General features: G+C 32.2%; 2 protein-coding genes across 2 annotated transcripts; both read right to left on the bottom strand.

Annotated features, from left to right (window-relative positions):
* Positions 1-10160: 10160 nt before the first annotated feature.
* Positions 10161-11378, bottom strand: LOC145814095 (uncharacterized). Its single transcript, XM_082910620.1, has 2 exons — positions 10515-11378; positions 10161-10427 (listed from the first exon to the last, which is right to left on the bottom strand). Exons 1-2 carry the CDS (start codon positions 11073-11075, stop codon positions 10161-10163), a joined length of 828 nt encoding a protein of 275 aa, XP_082766746.1. The 5' UTR covers positions 11076-11378.
* Positions 11376-15061, bottom strand: LOC145814093 (uncharacterized). Its single transcript, XM_082910619.1, has 4 exons — positions 12753-15061; positions 12536-12637; positions 12161-12248; positions 11376-12080 (listed from the first exon to the last, which is right to left on the bottom strand). Exons 1-4 carry the CDS (start codon positions 15059-15061, stop codon positions 11376-11378), a joined length of 3204 nt encoding a protein of 1067 aa, XP_082766745.1.
* Positions 15062-21180: the final 6119 nt, after the last annotated feature.

Here is a 21180-nt window from a genome sequence, read left to right as displayed (position 1 = left end):
TTGGAACCAGTCCAATCCGTTTAAATCATGGATCCAATCCGAACCAATCCATTTAAACACGGATTGGATCGATTTAGGACCACGGATTCACATAATTAAATAATAAAAAAAAAGCACTATAATTTCATAAAAACATAAACATAGTGCTATAGTAGTTCCACAATAGCAACATATTTTTCTATAATAGCGACATACTATTATAGAATTTAAACAATCATAAAAAAATTGATTTCATCATAAGTATTTAAACCATTACAAATTAAAACTAAAAACTAACAAACAAAAGTAATAAAAGAAGATATTATACAGGTTTAGGTTTGAATTTTAGTTTTATATAGAATAAGAGAAGATACTATGGGGGAGGATGTATAATAAAATATGGACTATTTGTATACGGTCCGAATCGGTTCCAATCCGGAACTGTGGGTTCAATCCAGAACCAATCCGTGGACTACGGATTTTTAATTCTTCAATCCGGAACCGAACCACAGATTCAAAAAATCAATCCAAACTTATCAGATTAGACTGGACTAGATCGAATTACAAATTTTACGAATTCCTTGCTCAGTCCTAACGTAAGCGTTCCTACCTTGGTTGCTTCATCTTTTGCTCTCCATTTATGTAATACATACAATAATTGGCGGTTCAAAATTTTCAAGGGGAAAATTGCTTATTAGTGGACAGTTTTAAAAAATAAAAACAAAAATTTATATATTACATATGAGAATATTTTTAGGAGTAAGTTTGATACACATTATACCCAAAATAAGATTATATTGCACTAAGGCTTTGTATTGTACAATCAAAAATATTTTTTGTGTATATTGATTTTGCAGCTCAAAACAAAAAATTCTTTATATTTTTTAGTTTCGCTAACAATTGAAATATATATATATATATATATATATTAAGGGCCCTGCTGGAGACCCCCAGCAGGGGAGACCCCCAGCACCCCCCACCTCCACGTGGGGGGCTGGTAATGGCTGGAAATCACAAAAAAAAAAAAAAAAAAAAAAACAGTTTTTGGGCCAATAGGAAGAGACCCCCAGTACCCCACTGGGGTCTCATGCATTTTCCATATATTAATTGTATGCTTTGGATGGGAGTCCATAAACAGCCACTCTTTTAAGAAATTATTTAGTAAGCTTAAAAAAATATGTGTTCATGTGTCCGGCCATGAAATGTTATAATTTGTCTAATATTTCCTTATTATTAAGATCATATATTTATTTAGACCTTTGTTATTGGTTGGGCACATTACCAACGTAAAAATTTTGAAAGATAGCATAATTACTTCACCTTTTTATCTTTTGAAAGATTACTGTGTTGAAAGCAAGAGTGTGCGTAATATGGTTCAAGTGATTTAAAAGTAAAATTATAAACCAAACCATGAATAACAAATTAGCAAATAACCAAACCGTAGTTTGAGATGATTTCAATTTGCTAGTTGATTGAAGAATATTCATAAATAATTATTTAGCATTTTCATAATATATAACACAAAAATGCTTTAGAGCTCTAATATAGGAGCTCTAATAGCTCTAATGGGAATGTGGGACCCACTCTGATGTGATATTTGTGCCTTGCCTTGTTTTTTTTTTTTTTTTTTTATTGCTTGGACACATCACTAGAGCTCAAATTAGAGCTCTAGATTTAGAGCTCTCTAGCATCCCGAACTTACATAATATTTTTTTATATATATAACACAAACTAATTTCACATCTTAAATCTCTCTCTCTCACTTATTTTTATGGAAAATACTTGAGACCCCCAAAATGGGAACCCCCAATGATGTATGGACTAATCATGTGTTGTGTTTTTTTTTTTTTGGGGGGGGGGGATGTGGACCAATCACGAGTGAGGGGTGGCTGTGGGGATTGTATTTTTTGGGGGTCTGTAATATTTCTGTATTTTTATTTTGATATTGGGCATTGATTTAGACCCCTTTAAAACACCCACCCCCACAACCCCCTCACACACATGAAGGTTGGGGATTGGGTGAGAAGAAAAAAAAAAAAAAAGGAAAAGTTGACCAATCAAAACTAAAGGGGTCAAGGGAGTGACCCCCAAAGGGGTCTCAACCTTTATTCTTATATTTCATTAAAGGTTAAAAAAAAATATGTGTTGACCATAACGAAACGAAGTGGTTTCGAATGCGGATTATAAATTTCAAAATTTAATCTACAATTAGCAGATAAATAGATAAGGCTTGGGTTATTTTGGTGGATTTGATAATATTTTGCACAACCTTAGTTGAAAGGGCAGAGCTGGAAATTAATTTCTTAAAATTGACTTGCCAAATTTTTGTTGATAAGTCATTTTGGAGATTATGATAAAAAAATATACATATATATTTTTTACTTTTTTTATGTTCAACTAAATAATAAAAAATGTGTAAAATAATTTTGGAAAAATTATAAAAAAAATTCAAGATTTGTGGCCCATGTAACAAAATAAACCATACATTTTTAATTTTGCCAATTTAAATTTTAGACTTTTGATTTATTTTCAATCTAAACATTTGTTTATTTTTGTTACGTAAAGTAACGAAAAAATAGTATTTAACTCATTAAACTCAACGCAATGACTGTTTTAGGAATTTTATGTATACTTATATTGAGTTTAATGATTATAATATTATTTTTTCATCAATTTTACTTTACAAAAATAAATTTATAGTTTAGATTAAAAAAACAAATCAAAAGATTTAGATTTAGATTTGAGATTGACAAAATTAAAAATTAAAATTTTATTTTATTAGAATCAAACTATACACTAATAATTTTTAGGTCAAAATAAACAAAGCCCAAACACAAGATAAATTTGAGATTATCTCATTTTGTGCATACAAATACAATCATGGGCAAACACAAGGGTAACTTCTCGGAAAATTATTCATGTGTTTAATTTCAATTTTTTGGATTTATTTTTTTGAAAATTGAGTTCTTTTTTTTTTAATTTTTCGTGTTTTTTTGTTTTTAGTTAATATTTGTAAAATTTTAAGATTTGTTTTTTTACTTTTTTAAATATACATTTCTTAGATGTATCTAAAAAATAATGTACTGAATTCTCGTAATTTTTTTTTATATATCTTCGGTATTTAGTGAATTTTTTAAAGATCTTTTTTTCACAAATATTATATTTTTTAAATGTATTTATGTTAGGTGTATCTAAAAATTAAAAAAATTACTTAGAATATTAAAAAAAATTAGTAAAAACAAAAAACACATAAAGCAAAAATTTTTAATTTTCTGAAAAATGAATCTTGAAAACTCAAATCAAGCAAGCTAATTAGATTGGATGTGTTTGTTTGTAAATTGTAAGACACATTAAAATTAAGAATAATGATATACTAATAAAATTTTGTGTAAAATTTTCGTGGAATATGATGAGGTTTCCAGTAATCTCCTCATTTTTAATAATAATAAAAAAAATTATATATTCATAATTTAAAAAATATCATTAACACATTATTTTTTTTGTATTTTTGTATAAATTTGTGCTTGCAAATCATTTTCTTAACATTAGTGTTTCTAGTAACTCTTCAGGTAATTTTTTCACTCGTTAGTTGATAAATCAAAATTATTGTAATTAGTTTTTGTGTTTTGTGTAAATCTTTAGAGAGAAATTTTCCTCTTTTTTTTAATTTTTTTTTTATCAACGTGAAAAAAGTACTTGTATTGGCCCTGTTTGGTAGAGCTGTGAGAAGGTGCTTATAGCTTATGCCTTAGCAGCTTATAGCTTATAACTATGAACATAAGCCGATTTCTGACTTATAAATTAAGCATCTCCTGCCCCACTTAAAGAATAAGCTGATTTCTGACTTACAAAAAGCTATAAGCTGCATTGTTAAGCTAAACCAAACACATCAAAATAACTTAAATTAAGCTGAAAGCTGAAATAAGCAGCTTTTAAGCTGCACCAAACAGGCACATTATGTTTTTCTTAGGAGATTGACTAATAAGTTCCATATTTTGGACTTGTAATTTATATAATCTCATATTTTGGGTGATTCTCCTTACACCACTATTTAACCTCTTTACACCCTCCATCTTATTACACCACTAAAAAAAATATAATTCTCATTACACCCCCAATATATTATCAAAATTAACCCTAAATTAACTATTTCATCTCTTTACACCACTAATTTTGGTAATATGATGGTAAACAATTTACATTATTCCGGTTTTATGTTGCTGAAAACAATAGATCTTTCCAACATTTTGTTGCTATACATTTACAGAGACACTTTCTTTCAAACAATGATTTTTTAATTTGTGGTGGCCTGTTCGGTAATACAACGCTAATTAATTTAAATTATTCCAGTGCCATGTTACCGGACAATATTCTTTTTCCCAATATTATGTTGTCGTCCAATTAGATGATGATAAGAAATTAATTTGGGCCACTTGTAAAGTGCATGTTCAATGATACATTGTTATACAAATGGAATTACTCTAGTGTCATGTTGCCAAACTACGATAGAGTTGTCTAGGCCCCTGTCGTTATACAAGTATCCAGAAAAAAATTCATAAATCAAATACGCATCCATAAAATCATACATAAAAAAGTATTCATAAAAACATCAAATGTACGAATATACATAAAATATTCATAAAATCTGTCATTATTTGCATTCATCAATCAAACATGTTATTACAATTCATCTTGGTAATTTTTAAGTAATTTTCCCCCTTAATAGAAATAGATATCCATACTTTTTATAACATGTCAACCTCGATCGTTCCCCCTTGATCTTCTTGTTATCTCTATAGTAACCACTTCTTTTACAAGCAAGTGTAAGTCTTGGTTTTTTGCTATTGCCTCTCGCATCTAATGTCTTTATAACAATGACAAATCCAGTCTTCTTCCCAACGTCAGAAACCTATTTAATTAATGCTTCATGACTACTAAAAATCTAAAGATAATAAATATATTTATACATCAAATTATTAATAAAACTCAATATAATTGAAAATAAGAAAAAATCGTATTCATTAAAAAAAAAAAAACTTAAAAATCTCGTCTGTAATGAATTCATGACTAGAGTCCACTAATATTGCAGTACTTATGTTGTTGCAATGAGTATAAGTATAATCATTCTAGGCAAAAAAATAAAAAATATAAAAAAATAAAACTGAAAATACACGGTAATGAGAAGTCGAACAAATTAAAAAAATTCGGTCTAGGGTTACCGAAAATATATCTTTTATTCGGTAGTTGGCTACCATACTTATGTTTTTTGTTCAACAATGTGATGTCGGACTATATTATTTTGTTCGATTTCGAACCACCAAACGAAAGTCAAACGAAAGTCAAACTCCAGTCCAGAAAAATAAAACAAAAACCTACCAAATAAATAAATAAAAAACTCACAATTTTCACTTTTTTGATGGCTCTTCGCCACTGTTTCTTCATCTATTAGTTTCTTTAATGATCAAAATATTATGATTCTCACTTTTTGAAAAGAGATGTGTAAGAGAAAAGAAAAATTATGAAATGAAAAAGAAGAGTATGGATTGAAGACCAAGAGGTATAAGGAGATAACAAAATATATTTAATTTTAATGTTTTGTCCTTAAAGATAATTTCACACATGGATAAAATTGAGAAAAAGAAAAAAACTCACATGAAGGGTGTAAAGAGGTAAAGTAGTGGTGTAACTAGAATCACCCCATATTTTTTCTTATGATCCATTTAATTCTTTTGGATATGTAAACACTCATTTGCTCGCCACATTGGAGTGCCACATTTAGAAAAAGTACACTAAAGAGTTTTTTAGTGTCATATCATACCCGCCACATTAGAGTGTCACATTTGAGAAAAGTACATTAAAGAGTTTTTAGTGTCACATCATATCCACCACGTTAGAGGACATGTCACGTTTGGAAAAAGTACACTAAAAGTTTTTAAATTTTTTAGAGTGTCACATCATACCCGCCACGTTGTCACGTTTGATAAAAGTATATTAAGGAGTTTTTATTTTGTTTGAAGTGTCACATTATATTTGCTACGTTGTCACATTTGGAAAAAAATACACTAAAGAGCTTTTTTTTATTTTATTTTAGAGTAAAAGTTTTGGAATGTCACATTATACCGTTACGTTGTCACATTTAAAAAAAAAAGTACATTAAGGAGTCTTTAATTTTTTTGGAGTGTTACATCATTAAAGTGTCACATTAATACCTACCATATTTTAGTGTAACATCATACCCACCACGTTAAAAGTTTTGGAATGTCACATTATACCGTTACGTTGTCACATTTTAAAAAAAAGTACATTAAGGAGTCTTTAATTTTTTTGGAGTGTTACATCATTAAAGTGTCACATTAATACCTACCATATTTTAGTGTAACATCGTACCCACCACGTTAGAGTATCACATTTAAGACAAGTACACTAAAGAGTTTTAATTTTTTTAAAGTGTCACATCATACTTACTACGTTGGAATGTCACATGTCACGTTTAAGAAAAGTACATTAAGAAATTTTTAATTTTTTTAGAGTGTCACATCATACCCGCCACATTGTCACGTTTGATAAAAGTACACTAAGGAGTTTTTATTTTTTTTGAAGTGTCATATCATACTTGCCACGTCATATTTGGAAAAAAAACACTAAATTTTTTTTAATTTTTTTGGAGTAAAAGTTTTGGAGTGTTGCATCATATCCGCCACGTTGTCACATTTAGGAAAAGTACACTAAGGAGTTTTTAATTTTTTTTTATTGTCACATTATTAGAGTGTCACATTAATATCTGTTACATTAGAGTATTACATCATACATGTCACATTAATAAAAAGATATAGCTGTCTACCAAAATAATACCAAAATAAAAAATAGAACTACATAAAAAGAAACTCTTCACTAATAGGACTTACACTACAACAAAATACACATTTGGCGACCCAGAAATTGGTCACCAAAAGTACACATTTCGTCGCCAAAAGAATCTGCGACAAATACACAATTTGTCGCCAAAGGCCTGTCACTAAAAGTATTGGCGACGAAATAAGAAATTGTCGCCGTATGTAGACATTTAGCAACAAGAAAATTTGTCGCCAAAAATCATATATTTTGTTGCTATAAAATTACAATTTGTTGCTAAAAGGTTGAAATTTGGATAGGCCCTGTAGTTTTAGCGACAAATAAATGCGTCGCCAAAAGTACTATTTAACGACAAAATTAATTTGGTCGCTAAAAATCACGTTTTTAGCGACGAATAAGTTTTGGTTGCGAAAAGTTCTTGGAATAACCACTAACTTTTAGCAACAAAAACAATATGTTGTCGCCAAATATATTAACAGCGACCAAAATACCACCTGTCACTAAAAATTCAGTACATAAATTTTGATTTTAATAATTTTCATGTTCAAAATAATCCAAAACACCTGTTTTCCTGTGCACAATATATACACAAATGTAATGTGAATAATAATACACCTGTGCAAGACATTCATACTAATTCAAAATTAATAGCTATGAAAAATCTCAATAAACATAATTACAATTCTTTGACAATCTAAAACATGCATGCCAAAGTACGTACAAACTACTAACATCAAACCCATAAATACATTACCAAATGCTATGTCAAAATATTTTCAAAATTACAACCAAATATTTTGATGTTAAACATCTAACCAACAAGTCAATTACTAAAATCCTATGTCAAAATATTTGCAAAAATACAACACCAAATATTTTGATGCTAAACATTTAATCCATAAATCATTTACCAAAATCCTATGTCAAAATATTTCCAAAAACACAAAATCAAATCTTCTGATGCAGCCCAAACTATTTTCCACCATTGCCAATCTGTCACATGAAAAAACAAAACAATATTAGATTGACAAAAAAAAAAAAAAAAAACAAAACAAAACAAGCTGTCCGTGCTAAGTTTCGATGGTTTCGGTGGTCATTTCACAGTTTCGACCCCCGAACGGGCCTTTTAAGTCTTGTATTTTACAATTTTCCTTCTAATTTTCTAACCGAAGATCCAATTGAGGTCCCGTTTGTTTCTACAAGTCTATTTAGGCCTTAACCAGCTGTCCGTGCTAAGTTTCGATGGTTTCGGTGGTCATTTCACAATTTCGGCCCCCGTACGGGCCTTTTAAGTCTTGTATTTTACAATTTTCCTTCTAATTTTCCAATCGGAGATCCAATAGAGGTCCCGTTTGTTCCTACAAGTCTATTTAGGCTTGAACAAGCTATCCGTGCCAAGTTTCGGTGGTTTCGGTGGTCATTTTGCAATTTCGGCCCCCGAATGGGCCTTTTAAGTCTTGTATTTTACAATTTTCCTTCTAATTTTTTAACCGGAGATCCAATTGAGGTCCCGTTTGTTCCTTCAAGTCTATTTAGGCTTGAACAAGCTGTCCGTGCCAAGTTTCAGTGGTTTCGGTGGTAATTTCGCAATTTTGGCCCCCAACGGGCCTTTTAAGTCTTGTATTTTACAATTTTCCTTCTAATTTTCTAACCGAAGATCCAATTGAGGTCCCGTTTGTTCCTACAAGTCTATTTAGGCCTTAACCAGCTGTCCGTGCCAAGTTTCAGTGGTTTCAGTGGTCATTTCGCAATTTCGGCCCCCCGAACGGGCCTTTTAAGTCTTGTATTTTACAATTTTTCTTCTAATTTTCTAACCGAAGATCCAATTGAGGTCCCGTTTGTTCCTACAAGTCTATTTAGGCCTTAACCAGCTGTCCGTGCTAAGTTTCGATGGTTTCGGTGGTCATTTCACAGTTTCGGCCCCCGAACGGGCCTTTTAAGTCTTGTATTTTACAATTTTCCTTCTAATTTTCTAACCGGAGATCCAATTGAGGTCCCGTTTGTTCTTTCAAGTCTATTTAGGCTTGAACAAGCTGTCCGTGCCAAGTTTTAGTGGTTTCGGTGGTCATTTCGCAATTTCGGCCCCTGAACGGGCTTTTTAAGTCTTGTATTTTACAATTTTCCTTCTAATTTTCTAACCGAAGATCCAATTGAGGTCCCGTTTGTTCCTACAAGTCTATTTAGGCCTTAACCAGCTGTCCGTGCCAAGTTTCAGTGGTTTCGGTGGTCATTTCGCAATTTCGGCCCCCCGAACGGGCCTTTTAAGTCTTGTATTTTACAATTTTTCTTCTAATTTTCTAACCGGAGATCCAATTGAGGTCTCGTTTGTTCGTACAAGTCTATTTAGGCCTTAACCAGCTGTCCGTGCCAAGTTTCAGTGGTTTCGGTGGTCATTTCGCAATTTCGGCCCCCGAACGGGCCTTTTAAGTCTTGTATTTTACAATTTTTCTTCTAATTTTCTAACCGTAGATCCAATCGAGGTCTTGTTTGTTCAACACAACCAGACATATTAAATGAAATGCTTGTGCTAATTTGAAAAGTAAATTATGAAAAATATACTTACAAAAGTGTTTGTCAATAAGATTCCTCTGATGAATAATTATTTTCATCAACCTGCATGCCTGCCTGATCCTTGGTCATCCTCATAAACTTCTCAATCTCTTCAAATCTTTTGTTTTGCATTTCAATCATTTTAGCTTGCTCTTGTGCTACCAGGTTTTGGGCTGCAATTTGTTCTTGCTGGATCTCGGACAAATTCTTCAATGACTCTAGTTCTTTTTGTAGGCTCGAAACCACCTCAGTATGTGCTTGTGCAGTAACAGAAGATCTGGATGATGATGGTTTTGGACCAACTCCAAAGCCTTTTAAGTATCCTGATTTCTTTCCAAGAATCTCAATTGACAGCTGCTCCTGAGTTAAAGGTATTGCCCCAGGCTCTAAAGACTCATCATGTCGCTTTTTCAAAGCTTCCTATCAATTTGTAAACAACTTCAACAAATACCATCATTTACATAAATATGTAACTCTATTAATTGGCATACTTACATGTAATTGACCACATATCGGGGCTACCCAATCCGACTTTCTCTTGCTCCAATGGGAATCTTTGTAGAAGTCTACAAAGTCAGTCTTCTCGGTACCCTAATTCCATTTAAAAGTAAGCATACATAATTAATTTCAATCATTATGTTAGATATAATAAATGCATCACCTGTTTATACATTGCAGCTTGAAATGACTTGGAGCCCATTGTATGATTATATGGTAACCTCGCTCGACTATCCCTTGCTTTTTTAGCCAAGTTCTGCAAAATTAATTGATTAGTAAAATTAAATTGAAATTACAACATGATTCTTCAAATTAGGAAATTTTACCTGATAATCTTCATCAAGCCATACATGATTGATCATGTATACCCAAGCCTCAGAATCGACCCCTTTGTATGGTTTACTATAAGGGTCAATACCAGCGTCTACCAACTTCGAGTAATGAGTCTTCATCTTGTTACGCCAACTTCTGTAAAGAGTTTTACACTTTTTATTGACTCCTTTCCGAACCTCTTCATCCTCATCATAATCAACAATCTCAAATTTATCCTACAAATATAATGAATGCTTTTATTAATATCAAAATGCAAGTAATGGCGATAATCTAATTATCTGAAAAGTAGCAAATACATGTACCCGAACTGCTTGAATGATTGGGGCTTTATGAATCTCATCAATCTTGTCCCACTTTTTTATACCAATGATTGGTGCAGCCATCCTTATCTGTAAGCCAAGTTCATTTGCAAATGGAGTGGCATAAGGTCCTACTGGCACCTTCGCATCTGCAGGGATCCAAACAGGAAGTTTTTTACCACCATTGTTAGCTATGAGACGTGCTATGCTCTTCCCTCGAGTCTGACCCCTGACTTGTCTAGAACGAGTACGCAAACTAGTGGTAGATGGCACATCATGGGTAGTAGTTGCATTTGTAGATGGTGCAACCTGGGTAGTTGCATTTGTAGATGGTGCAACCTGGGTAGTAGTTGCATTTGTAGATGGTGCAACCTGGGTAGTAGTTGCATTTGTCGGTGGTGTAGGCTGGATACTTAGAGCATTTGTAGATGGTACACTCTGAATTGATGGGGTTAAAATAGGTGGTGCATGCTGAGTAGGGGCAGCAATTCTAGCTGCAGCTTGTTGGGAAGGTAGAGGAACTTTGGATGATGCTGCATGTCGAACTTTACCAGGGCCTGCCATCTAGCACAACAACTCAACAATTACATGTGTGAAGCATATGTAAAATAAGCAATTACATTAATATCAATGGCTATATAATAGAATCAATGTCAGAACATAAGTAATAACTAAACAATAACATAACATAAGAAACAAAAAAAATAAATTAGACAAAGAGAGACAGATAGCCATCAAACTCAAACTCAAAGGCACTTAAACAACAGTGTCATCAAAACATATTACAATCACACAACAATTAAAGTTCTATGTCAAAATCTATATTACAATCAAAATGATTATGTAGCTCATCTTCTCGAATAGTCAATGCTCGTAGTAATCATCTTCATTATCGCACCCCTCTTCCTCATCAACACCATCGTTGTGTGCTCGGTTAACTGATTGTAAAACCACCTCACTTGGGATAATTTGAGGATCAATGTCATTCCTATGAAGTGAGATTGTCACGGGGTCTTCAACGCTCACTGGGACAGCATCAGTTGTTTCATTTTGTTGCAATACATTTTCAGGTTCAAAGCCATCTTGTTCTGGTACATCCCATATTCCTCGATGTTGTAGTCTTTCTACGACTTTCCAATGTCCACCTAACTTTGTATCATCAACGTAAAAAACTTGTTTCACATGACTTGGTAAGACAAATGGATCATCTTTATACCATCGACTTCTAACATCAATACTTGTGCAATGTGTATCGGTATGTAATGTTCTATTGCTACCGGTATTGAACCATTCGCATTGGAATAAAACAACTCGATGTCCAAGTATGTAATGCATCTCCCACACTCTATTCAAGTACCCATAAAAGTTAATTGTTTGTCTCTCATGCTCCCCTTCCACAACTAATCCACTATTTTGGCATTTATGAGTACTATCACGATCCTTACTATGAAATCGAACACCATTGGAAATGCAAGCTGAATACAAGTTAACATTCACACTAGGACCATTTGCTAATGACCACAAATCATCAGTTGCTTCTGGTAATCCTTGAGCTCGTAATTGGTTCATCTACATAACGACATCAATTTCAATCATTATGTTAGTATTCATATAAGTGTAGCTGAATAAAGTTTGGGATTATATCTTACATGTTCTTTGAACCACTTGGGGAATTCCTTTTTCTGTCTATTTGTGATGTCACGTACACCTTCATTTTCTAAAAGATTCTTGTGTTGCCTACTTACAAACATATGATTCATAAGTAACATATTATATTGAAAACATAATTCTACAAAAAAAAAACAAGATTAAGAACGTACTCTAGATAATGGTCAAGCTCGAGGCTATTATTCAAGACAAACCAATGAGCCATTTCACGTTCTTTTTTAGACACGTTAGAAACCCTTGTTATTAGCCCAAAAGGACGAACATTTTGCGCGAAGACCTCTAACCCTGACTCATGCACACTAACATCGACATTCTATTCCTCTCGATTAAATACAGTTTCAATCCCACCCACATACATTGAGCAAAATGTGAGACACTCCTTGACAACATAAGCTTCTGTGATCGAACCTTCTGGACGAGCTCGATTTGCAACATATCCTTTTAAAGTTCCAAGCAGCCTATGAAACAAACAATAGAATAATCTTATTACACACACACTCACATTTTTATAAATACATATGCAGGTTGTGCTACAATTTAAGTATTCTAGTGTTTTAATAAGTTAGTAAGTACCTTTCAATGGGGTACATCCACCGATATTGCACAGGTCCACCAAGAATGGCTTCACGCGGCAAATGAATCGCCAAATGGACCATCACATCAAAAAACGCTGGTGGGAAAATTTTTTCTAACTTGCATAGTATGAATATTATGCGATCTTCTAATATTTCCAAATTCTTCATCTTCAATGTCTTTGAGCAAAGCTCTTGGAAGAAATTTCCTAACTCAAATAATGCAACACAAATATCATTGTGAAGATATCCACGCATTCCAATGGGAAGAAGTCGCTGTGTGAGGACATGACAATCATGACTTTTTAGGCCTGTTAACTTATCACCTTTTGTGTTCACACACCTTGAGATGTTTGTTGCATAACCATCAGGATACTTAATTGACTTTAAAAACTCACAAAAACCATATCTTTCATCTGAGGACAAAGTGTACAATGCTGGGGGCTTTTCAAAAGATCCATCGGTACGCCTTTTTAAGTGCAACTCCTTCCTTATTTTCATATCTTCCAAATCCATGCGTGCTTTTTCTGTGTCTTTGTTCTTCCCATCTATACTCAGTAATGTTCCAAGCAAACTATCACATATATTCTTCTCTATGTGCATAACATCGAGGTTGTGTCGGAGTTTAAGTGTTTTCCAATATGGCAACTCAAAGAAGATGCTTTTTTTTGTCCAATTCAATACTGGATTTTCCTTTTTTCTTTTCTTATTGGTTGGATGCTTTCCAAATGGTTTGAATGTCCCTGAATCCAATTGTTCTAAGATTTGTTCCCCTGATAACTGTAAAGGTCTTGACAGGAACTCAGTCTTACCATTATAAAGTCGACTCCTTCGCCAAGGGTGGCCATCAGGCAGGTAACGACGAGCGCCTGTGTACCCTATCTTACCTCTCAACCGTTGTGAAGAAGCATTTTTGTTACAGGTGGGACAAGCCAAATACCCTTTCGTACTCCATCCCAACAAGTTTCCATATGCAGGAAAGTCATTAATTGTCCACATAACAGCTGCATGCATTTGAAAACTTAATTCAGTTGAGGCATCATAAGTAAGCACACCATCTTCCCACAAGTCCTTCAACTCATCAATTAATGGTCGCATGTAAACATCGATATCTCTCCCTGGTGCTTGTGGTCCAGGGATAAGCAATGACAGCATACTAAATGCTTGTTTCATACATTTCCAAGGAGGCAAGTTGTAAGGCATAACAATCACAGGCCACATACTGTACGAGTTGCTCATGTTTCCAAAAGGATTGAAACCATCAGTGGCCAACCCTAACCTCACATTTCGACTCTCTTGGGAAAACAAAGGATGTTGCCTATCAAAATCCTTCCATGCCTCACCATCAGCCGGGTGTCTCAATATCCCATCATCTACTCGTTTCTCTTTATGCCATCTCATATCTATTGCTGTTTTTCTCGACATATATAATCTCTGCAACCTTGATGTCAACGGGAAGTATCTTAAGGTCTTGTGAGGAACTTTTTTACCTTTTCCATAATTCGACTTGTATCTAGACTCTTGACAAATCGGACAATTCTCTAAATTTGCATTCTCTTTCCAGAAAAGTGCACAATCATACTTGCATGCATGAATCGACACATATCCTAAGCCTAAGGCACGTAAGAATTTTTTGGCTTCATAAAGGGTCCATGGAATCACTTGATCACTTACCGGTAGAAGGTCCTTTAATATCCCCAACAACATGTTGAAAGACTTATTGCTCCACTTGTTCAACACCTTCACATGAAGCATCTTAACAACAAATGATAAAAGAGAAAACTTACGACACCCAGGGTACAACTCTCTTTGAGCATCATTCAACAATTTGTTAAAGTTGGGCACGCCCTCTTTTTCAACATTGTTAGCCACATCATCGTCATTGTCATTGTCATTGTCACCTTCCTCCTCATCCTCTTCATTTTCATCATCATTTATGGTAGTCCCCATGTAAACATCTTCTAACAAATTTAGGAATTCATCTTGATCTTCGCCTGTCTCTGCTTCCATTCTATCCCCAACACTTCCAAAGTCATTGTGGTTGTCATTATTCAATGCATGAGATTGATTCATGGGAACAGATTCCCCGTGATGCACCCAAGTCTTATAAGAAGGAGACATCCCTTTCACAACTAAATGATACTCCACAATTTTACAAGTATGTCGTTCACAATTCAAATAGTCCATACATGGGCAACGAATCTTATCATTTGGCTCTACATTCATCATTGCAAATTGAACAAAAGCCTTCACCCCATCTCGATACTGGGAACTCATCCTATCCCTAAGTAGCATCCAACTCTTATCCATATTTGGTCACCTACAAAGCCATGGTTATGTGAAATTCCTTTGAATTAGAGAATTACATGTCAAATAGTTCCTTGAGTCATATAAGTGTTTGTCATATCATGAATGCTCAAAACATTAGGTAAACATTGAGAAACAATAAAAAAATAATATTTTCTCTCAAAAAAGCCAAACCTTGTAATACATTTTTTTAATTTAACATTTAATTTAAAGATGCTGCATGTACACATGATGACATTGTATAGTATAAGAAACTATAAGTCAAATTATATGGTGATCTTCCAACATCCTATTGGCCTTGATGGCTGTTTTCCATTGATATTTGAACATATATGTTTTTCGTAATATTGTTAGCAAGACTTTAAATAGACGTAGCATTGCTCTTAAACTATTCTTACCTAATAAACTATAAACAGAAACTATACAAAACAGTTTAAATTGATTCTAAAAATAATAAATAACTATAAACAACTCATATAAACCATACAAAACAGTCCCATAATGTGGCATGAACCACATATAAACTGAAGGGTAATTTACAGTTTGCCCTTTTATTTTTTATTTTTTTAATCAACAACAAATAACCCTTTATTGATGATGGATAACCTTACAGAAAGGAAGAAAACATCAACAAAAAGAGAGGGATGATGCAAGCAATACAGCAACTACAAACCAAAATAGAGGCATGCAACCTAATCCAAATACAAACAAAACAAAAAGAGCCATGGAACCAGTGCTAGCATAGGCCAAAAACAGCAACAGACACACATCAGATTAGCAGATTAGCATCAGGTTATCACCCAACAGATACAGACCAGCCACACAGCAGCAGAGAACCAGATTAACAAAAAATCAGATTATCACCCAACAGATACAGATTAGCAGATAATCAAATTATCACCCAGTAGTCCCAGAAACAACCCTCATTTTATATGATGTGGCAGGAAACATGCATTTTCTATCTAATTTTGAACAAAAGTTAGTTTTAGGAGTAAATTAAAAAAAAACTTGAAACATGAATGATCAAAATAAAAAAAATAAAAAAAATGACTAAAAATAAAGGGAAAAAGTGCAATTTATCCTAAAAACAAAAAGATAACTGATTATTTCTCTTTTCTTTTTAGGCCTGTTTGGGACTTATATTTTGGGTAAATAGTCAATAGAAAAAAATAGTTAATAAAACAAAATGTCATGTCCTATACATTAATCAACAACTTTTTCTTTTACAATTATCTATTCACCTACAAAAAAAAAAATCCACAAATCATCCAAAACATAATTCTTTTTCATTTCATAAAAAAATAAAAAAATCAACTAAAATATTAAAGTTGCTAAATGACGTATCTAGTCCCATTTTTTTTGACAACTAGACTTATTAAATTTAATAAGGTTATATAGTTTCAAGATCATAGGTGTAGAAACTAAAATGACTAACTTGATAAATAAATTTAAAATGCCCTAAAATATAGTCAAAGCTTACTTGATGTAGTAATTGCCCCCAACGAATGATTGCAGCTTTTTTATCTCTTCGCATTAGCCAATAACCTATAATATTTGAATTGTAAATCAAAGTTTAAATTAAAATCGCACTGTACATGAAATTAACGGAGAGTGGACATGAAATGAATGTTATATGATGAAATTATTAAAAGGGTCACCGATACACAAAATATCTATAATTTTTTGGGCAATGAATAGTTGTAACTTGTAAGAATATTCAACACAAAACTGTGGTCCACCCTCATGACACACCACTTGAATAAAAATACAAAAAAAATGCAAGTTCCCTGGTTCATTCACATACCCAACAAAACAAAACAAGAGTCATATTTTGCATACTCCATCTAAACCAATGGCAAAGGTGATCTCAGCCAATGCTCTTGAATATCCCATTAACATATGCTTCTTAATGCCATGTCATGCTGTGTGCTCACAATCGATGGATATAAAAAATGGATCTAAAAAATGGGCTTATATATCATTTTTCCCTAAAGAATACTTAAGTTTGATTGATGAGTATTGCTATTCTAAGTCCAAGTTAGACCCAACCATGTGGCAATCAATTAGAATATTTATGACACCATTCTCTCTCGTATGTTCTCTAATTATTAGTTAATCGCCTCTCTTAAATATCATTGAGTATAGAAAGTGGGTCTAAAAAATAGATTTGTATATTATTTTTCTTAATTTATTTACATAAGGAGTTGATTTAAAATGCCCTTCCAAATATAAGTAAAGCTCAAATAGCGAAATTACTTGTACAACCCAAGCTGTACCACAAAATTATCCATTAGTTGAAATATATAAACTAAATTCATTTTGAATGTGACGAACACTGTAATAAAATTTTAAATTTACATAAATTCAAAGTCTAAGAAATTTTTTTAAATAATTGTTTTGAGTATAAAATATTTCTGATTTATTATTTTAGTAAAGGGAAAAAAAAATTATACATTTTTTATCAGCACTATTACATCCACACAATTTGTTCTACCTATATGTACACAATTGAAACTCTTACGGGTCAGAGTCTCAATTGTCTGCATTCAGGCAAAACAAATTGTGTGAATGAATCATTAATCATTGTTTATATACCAATTCAACAACTGCCTACTGTAATAAACATATATTCATGTTAAGTAATTGCATAAATAAATAAATTTGAGGATTCCAAAATTTGTTATAAATATAATCAACCGACCAGAATCTCAGATACATTGAGGTAATAACATAATAAACAAAACTCTGTTGACAAGTGATTCAAATAATGTGCTGATCAAAAAATAATAATAAAAAAGTGATTTAAATAATGTACATGTTTATATATATATATATATATATATATATATTAGCAGAAAACAAATAAATGAAGATCAATGTGTGTGCCTTAATCATATTACACACCTAGAATCTGCAAGGTTCAACTAGAGTGAGTGATATCAAATATGCATTGCAGAGCACATGTATGTAGTCAAGCAGAACATGGGAATAGACCAAAATTCCCAGTTCCACAATTAAAGTTAAACACCTAGAATCTGCAAGATTCAACTAGATTTTGTTTCTTACAAAAATCAGTCCAAAAATTCCGAACATACCAGTCCCGAAAATTAGTTTCAAAATCAGTCCAAAAATTAGAATAGATCAATCCCGAAAATCACAATATCAGTCCGAAACTCACAATATCAGTCCGAAACTCTCACAGTGTGAGTGAGTGAGAGTGAGAGGGAGAGGGAGAATGAGAGGGAGAGGGAAAGAGACGAAGAAGAGGGAGAGAAAAATACCTGTTTGGGCCGCTTCTGTTTGTGCCGCTGCAGATTCGGAACTGAGAAGATGAAGAAATCTCCTTTTAGGTCACTTTTGTTTATTCACTTAAAAGTCATTTAAAAAAAAAAAAAAAAAAAAAAGACAGATTCGAAACTCTCACAGTGTGAGTGAGTGAGAGTGAGAGGGAGAGGGAGAGGGAGAGGGAGAATGAGAGGGAGAGGGAAAGAGAGACGAAGAAGAGGGAGAGAAAAATACCTGTTGTGCTGCCTCTGTTTTGTGCCGTTGCAGATCCTGAATGAGAAGATCAAGAAGTCTCTTTTAGGTCAGTTTTGTTTATTCACTTATTATTAAAAAAAAAAAAAAAGACAGATTAAAAACGACGTCGTTTTGATATAAATTTATTAGCGACGACAATAATTTCGTTGCCATAAATAGCACTCAACTTTCAGCGACTAGTTTAATTCTGTCGCCAAAAAGTCAAAAATTGGCGACAAACAGTTTCGTCGCCATATATTAATTGCGTCGTCAAAACTTTTTTAGCGCTCCCGCGCGAAAAATTAAATTGGCGCCAACCATTTTTCGCGACGAATTTAAATATTTGTTGCTAATGGTGTATTTTTTGGCAACCAACACGTATATTGTCGCCAAAAAAATACAATCAGCAACCAAATTCAATTTTGTTGCTAAAAAACGTCGCAGAAAATGCTTTTTGTTGTAGTTTTAAAAGATCAATAAAAAAATTTTGAAACTAATTGAAGCACTTAATTATGAGATGGATTTTCTTGATAAATATATTTTTTTGATATCTTATTTTATTTATTATTTTTCTTTTTTTTACAATGTGAAAAATATTTTGTATTATCATCTTTTGATAGAATTTTGTTGTGAATTTTAAATGCATGAAGTTCGCGCTCTATACAATTGTCCGTAGGTTACATTTAAAGTCTGTCTACAGGCACGCCATTTTCTACGATCAACTCATAATGGGAATGAATCTCACATCATCAATTAGCATGGGCCCACATAGGCTACTTTTAAAATTTGACTATAGGCACATTATTTTTTAGGAAAATTGTAGGCTATTCACACAATTTTTTATTGTGTTTTTTACGGTAAGCAACCTCACATCATGAATTGGCATGGGCCACTCTCATTGCAGGTAAGCAATAGAACGTGTTGACTGTAGGTAAGCAATAGAACGTTTTGCTAGTATTATTGCTACGTGCACTTATAATAATGTTTGAGAGTCACAATTTGTGTGACTTAAATGGTTTAAAATTGTTAAAATGATATCGTTTTGGTATATTTTATACTCAAAACGACATCGTTTTGGCAGTTTTGAGCCATTTAAACCACAAAAATTGTGGCCCTCTACCATTGCCCTATTGCTACGTGCACTTATTAGTGATGAGAATAAATAAAATTATATTTATTTTGATGATAATTGTTAATATAGAAATTGTTAAATTATTTTTATATAAAATATTAAAATAAATAAAAAATTATAAAAAAATTAAACATTAATGCTTAAAAAAATTCTCAATATGTAAAAAATAAAAAATATATAAAATTTTTTAATTTCCTCACTATTTTTCTAATACCACATCCACCTCCTCCATCTTAATCCTCTTTCCAACCTCCATCTATAACCTCTCATCCATTCTAATCACTTCCTCAACTCTACAAACAAACACAACACTACATAACTCCACCTCCATCCCAATCCCCTCCCATCTATTACATCCCAAAACAAACGAGGCCGTCTCTAATGATTTGTTATTAGAATTGTTATTATTATAATATAATAATAGTGATATTTTAATTGTAAATATAACGATTATTAAATTTGGTAAATGTTAAAATTTATTTTAAATTTGACACAAATTTTGTCAGTTGTCATATTCACTAATTTAACCAAAATCAACTATTTCCCTCCCTTCCTTCCTTTCCTTTCTCCTAACAAAATAGATACATTTTTGTAGAACCAAACACAAAAACTGATATCGTCTCAAACACACCAGTTTCTGTGTTTAGTCTTGCCAAAATGACATCTAACCATTAAAGCACCATAGCTATAATTCTACCATTTTCTACTATTCATTGTCAAATTATAGCATTGGCAATGCTATTATAGCATTTGTCATTAGAGATACTCTTAATTAACTATTTTCAACTATTTCATAATTTTTTTTTTTAGAAAAAAAATCTGAATTTTGATTGGATTAATCCAAAATCAAATAAATTTGGCTAGCATATGAATGAAAATTTGGCATTTTAAAATTGAGTTTTTTTTTTCCTATTTTTTAATTTGTTTTTAGTGAATATTTTTAAAATTTTAAGTATTTTTTTTAGATGCACCTTAATTAGATGCATCTAAAAAATAAAATATTTATAAAAATCAATAAATACACAAGAATACAAAAAATGCACTGAATCCCAATATTTTTTGGTATTTAGTGAATTTTCTAAAGATTTTTTCATAAATATTATATTTTTTAAGTGTATTTATGTTAGGTGTATTTAAAAAAAAAAAATTTACTTATCATATTAAAAAAATTCAATAAAAACAAAATATATGAAAAAAATAAAAAAATTTAATTTTCTAAAAAAATGAATCTTAAAAACTCAAACCAAACAAGCTGATTAGATTAGTTGTGTTTGTAAATTGTAAGGAGTCGCTCCAACTTATCTATTTGAAGAATTATAACACATTAAAATTAAGAATAATGATATACTAATAAAATTTTGTGTAAATTTTTCATGGAATATGATGAGGTTTCTAGTAATCTCTTCATTTTTAATCAAAACACAATTATATTTTCATAATTTAAAAAATATCATTGGCACATTATTTTTGA

This window comes from Camellia sinensis, unplaced genomic scaffold, assembly GCF_055761805.1.
Source record: "Camellia sinensis isolate YWXY unplaced genomic scaffold, ASM5576180v1 Unanchor1, whole genome shotgun sequence".
NCBI lineage: Eukaryota > Viridiplantae > Streptophyta > Magnoliopsida > Ericales > Theaceae > Camellia > Camellia sinensis.
Note: the sequence above shows the minus strand (reverse complement) of the source record. Positions and strands in the feature narration are given on the sequence as shown.